At 40.1% G+C, this 4324-nt stretch overlaps 1 protein-coding gene across 1 annotated transcript; it reads left to right on the forward strand.

Annotated features, from left to right (window-relative positions):
* The first annotated feature begins 1080 nt into the window (after positions 1-1080).
* LOC133764743 (olfactory receptor 8D2-like) lies at positions 1081-2010 on the forward strand. The gene has a single exon (XM_062198429.1). The coding sequence runs from the start codon at positions 1084-1086 to the stop codon at positions 2008-2010; it is 927 nt and encodes a 308-aa protein (XP_062054413.1). The 5' UTR covers positions 1081-1083.
* The last annotated feature ends 2314 nt before the right edge of the window (positions 2011-4324 follow it).

The raw sequence follows: 4324 nt of genomic DNA on the forward strand, positions 1-4324 counted from the left end.
TAATTGTGTATGGCACACAGAACCAAATCTTGAGAGATTTTGTAAACCTTTGGGAATTAGTTGTTGTATATTTCTAAGTCAGACACCAACGTTTCCAAGTAATGCTAGGATTCAAGTTTTTGATGGTAAATGTCTTAAGGTAAGTGAATGGCAATCCTCAGCAGGTTGTATAAATTGTACATGGGGTTTGGATTGGTTCTATTTAAATGTTCTAATTAATGGTTAGTCCTTCAAATGACCAAATAAAAATGTGTTATTCTTGATGACTTAGGCAACACCTATTGTTTCAATTCGGATTAAACATCAGGGGAAACTAAGTCAATGTACAAGGAATTCTCTAGTTCTGATCTAACAGGTTTGAAAGTTTGGTGTGAAGTCATGCATAACAGAGAAAGACAAGGAGGGAGGCACTGATTTGTTGGAGGTTCAGATATTACACCTAAAAGTTCACCTTACTTTGCTGTTTCTGCAACAGAAAAAAAGTTCAAACTGAAGTCTAATAGCTATTAGCACCTCAATTCTATTATTTTGTTAGTCACGTCCACACTGATTTGAGAGATTCCTATAATTTAGAGATTTTAAAACGTTTCTTAGGCTCCGGGTTTAGAGACTGGTAGTTATATTGGTTCATGTAGACAAGTCAGGAAATGGAAATGAGCTACTCTGAAATCATTGGAACTAGACTAGAAGCCATGTTTATCAAATCTGAAGGCTATTTTGGGATATGCTCTGAATAAAAGGGTAAGCAGTCTTATTTTAATGTTATTTACAAAAATGTAATTATGTCAGGGTTGTTTGTGCTTTCTATAAAAGTGAGGTAATTTGGGACTTAAGCCTGGGAACAACATAAAAGTATGCAGACTTAAGAACAGCTTTCAAGAAGGTTGGGGAGAATCCAGGCTCCAGGTTACAATCAGAGTCATTGTACTTCAGCTTTAAGAAGTCCCTGAAAAGGATCAAATTATGGGATAGATGGAGCTATCAGGGATGGAGTCAACCAAGAGGGGCATTCCATTCTGCTTTGGGAATCAGGAACCAAGACTAATGCCCCCTTCATTTCCTCCTACAGATCTCTTGTGAGAGATGGCTGCTTCAAATCATTCTTCAGTGACTGACTTTATCCTTGAAGGGTTAACAAACTGCCCAGAACTCCAGCTGCCCCTCTTCCTTCTTTTCCTGGGAATATATGTGGTTACAGTAGTGGGGAACTTGAGCATGATCCTCTTAATTTCTATCAGCTCTCAACTTCATTCTCCAATGTATTATTTTCTCAGTCACTTATCATTCATTGACCTCTGTTACTCCTCTGTCATTACTCCTAAGATGCTGGTGAACTTCGTGTCAGAGGAGAACATCATCTCCTTTCTGGAGTGCATGGCTCAACTTTACTTCTTCCTTATTTTTGTAATTGCCGAAGGGTACCTGCTGACAGCCATGGCTTATGACCGTTATGCTGCTATCTGTAGCCCACTGCTTTACAATATTGTCATGTCCCATAGGGTCTGCTCCATCATGATGGCTGTGGTATACTTCCTGGGTTTGTTTGGGGCCACAGTCCATACTACCTTCATGTCAATGCTGTCATTCTGTGGGTCTCATGTTGTCAGTCATTACTTTTGTGATATTCTTCCTTTACTGACCCTGTCTTGCTCCAGCACCCGCATCAATGAGATACTGCTGTTTATTATTGGAGGAGTTAACACCTTAGCACCTATGCTGGCTATTCCCATTTCTTATGCTTTCATCCTGTCTAGTATCCTCTGCATTCGATCCACTGAGGGATGGTCAAAAGCCTTTGGCACATGTAGTTCCCACCTCATGGCTGTGGGCATCTTTTTTGGGTATATCACATTCATGTATTTCAAGCCCCCCTCCAGTGTTACCATGGAAGAGGAGAAGGTATCCTCTGTCTTCTATACCACTGTGATCCCCATGCTGAACCCCCTGATCTACAGCCTGAGGAACAAGGATGTGAAGAATGCACTGAGAAAAATTGTTGGGGGAAAGTAAGCATCTTGAACATGTGGGTTCTAATAAGGAGTAAGGAAAATCAACCAGATGAAAGGTTGCCATGAACCCATTGCAACTTCATTTTCCTTCCAGAGAAGCGAGTTCATGGTTATTTACAAATATATATTTTATACTTGATAATGGATGACTCTTTTTGACTCTTTTTGGAGATTATCAAGCAACATGATTTTTTTGGAAATGTATTAGAGAAAAAAGTATTGACAGAAGGAGGGCAAACATATAGCACAATTTATATTGAACAAATAAATTTTGAGAATGCTTGAGGACTAACATGTGAGTTAAAGGCTGTCTTTGAGATGGGATGATACTAATTGGAAAATCAAAATTCCTGGAGGGCAGGATGAGGAGTGTCTTTAAATTTTTGACAGAAGGGGTTGTTTTGGTCTAAATTCCAAATGCTGAGCTATTGAGGATATTGAGATGGGGTTGTTAGGGATGTAATATAGTGAAGAACAACTGTGGGTAGATCATAGAAGGTTGAACAGTGGAAGGGGTAGTGGAGAGAAAGAAAGAAAGGAAGAATGAGACCATTAGGTTTAAGTAGTGGATTAGGATGGCAAAAACATAGGCTAGTCTTATCAACAACTTATACACACTCAGTTAAGATCACTAATAACCGCCTGGAGTCGTGAATTCCCCACCTTTGGAAACTATTAATTAACTGTGACTATACATTAAAAAGTCTGGCAAAATGTAGCTCCAATCTGGGGAGATGAATTCATTTTTTATTTTGTATTAGAATAATCATTTTTAAATTTATTCATTTTGAAGGAGCTACAGAGAGAGAGAGAGAGAGAGAGAGAGAGAGAGATCTTCCAACTGTTGGTTCACTTTCCAGATGGCTACAACAGCCAGGGGCCAGGTTGAAGCTAGGAGTCAGGAGCTTCATATGGGTTTCCCACATGGAGGGCAGGGGCCATCTTCTGCCATTTTTCTCCAACTTATAGCAGGGAACTGGATCAGAAGTGGAGCATCCAGGACATGACCTGGTGCCCAGATTAGATACTGGTATTGCAGGTGGTGATCTTATTGACTACACCACAATGCTGGCCCCTTAGAATAATAATTTTTAAAATATCAAGGTTTTGTTTATCTCTCAGGAGTCTATAGTAGTTTTCTACTTCCTGCAAAGATCCTGGTTCTCGAACACCCTGTGATTTGCCTCTATCCACCATTTTCCTGAGGTGGAACAGAAACGATCTCATTCCACCACGCTGGCACATCATTTCAGGCAACAGACCACACAACCTCTATGTATAAAACTCTTCTGGAGTCATGTGCAGGAGGTGGGTTGATGACTGCGTGATTTTGCATTCCTGGATTGTGTCAGTGATGTGCATGAGAATAGCAAAGAAGTCTCATTCAGATAGGCAGATTATGTGAAGTTCTGATTTAAGAATTGATTTAGTGAGTAACAGAATTATGATTCACAAAGACTGCTAGAGGCTTGAATCATAAACATATTTAATGAGATTAAAATGTAAATAGATGATATAACAGTCTGTCCTTCTACAAAAATGAAGAGAATGGGAAACTTAATGATGAACTGCAGAGAATTAAGAGCTTTTGATGACAATGAAGTCAAAATACATAAACAATATAACTACTAAAAACAGTCACATTTCCATGTCTGCATTAGAAACCATTTAGTATTTAGAATAAGAATTATACTAGCCATCATTTCCACTATAACAATTGGACTATTCTACTTGAATGTAATTTATTTTGTGAATTTCACTTTCCAATAGGTCCTTGGCATTTTGAAGTATATTCTGAGGAGGGCGGTCATGAAAAGGAAGGGACTTGAATCTTACATCTATTGATTTGTTCATTCATTTGATCCTTCTTTTAACAAATATTTTTCAAAACCCCAGTATATGCCTGGAAGCAATTCTCATTTTGGATGATTAACAGAGGAGCAAATATCACAAGGCCCTTGCCTTGATTAGATTTAGGTTTCAGTCTCAAAGACAGTCAATAAATACATACATATACAATCTAAGAAATATTTTCAAATGAAAATAAAGTGGCCGGCGCCGTGGCTCAACAGGCTAATCCTCCACCTAGCGGCGCCAGCACACAGGGTTCTAATCCCGGTCGGGGCGCTGGATTCTGTCCCAGTTGCCCCTCTTCCAGGCCAGCTCTCTGCTATGGCCCAGGAATGCAGTGGAGGATGGCCCAAGTCCTTGGGCCCTGCACCTGCATGGGAGACCAGGAGAAGCACCTGGCTCCTGTCTTCGGATCAGCACAGTGCGCCAGCCGCGGCGGCCATTGGAGGGTGAACCAACGGCAA

This window comes from Lepus europaeus, chromosome 7 (genome assembly GCF_033115175.1).
Source record: "Lepus europaeus isolate LE1 chromosome 7, mLepTim1.pri, whole genome shotgun sequence".
Classification (NCBI taxonomy): Eukaryota; Metazoa; Chordata; class Mammalia; order Lagomorpha; family Leporidae; genus Lepus; species Lepus europaeus.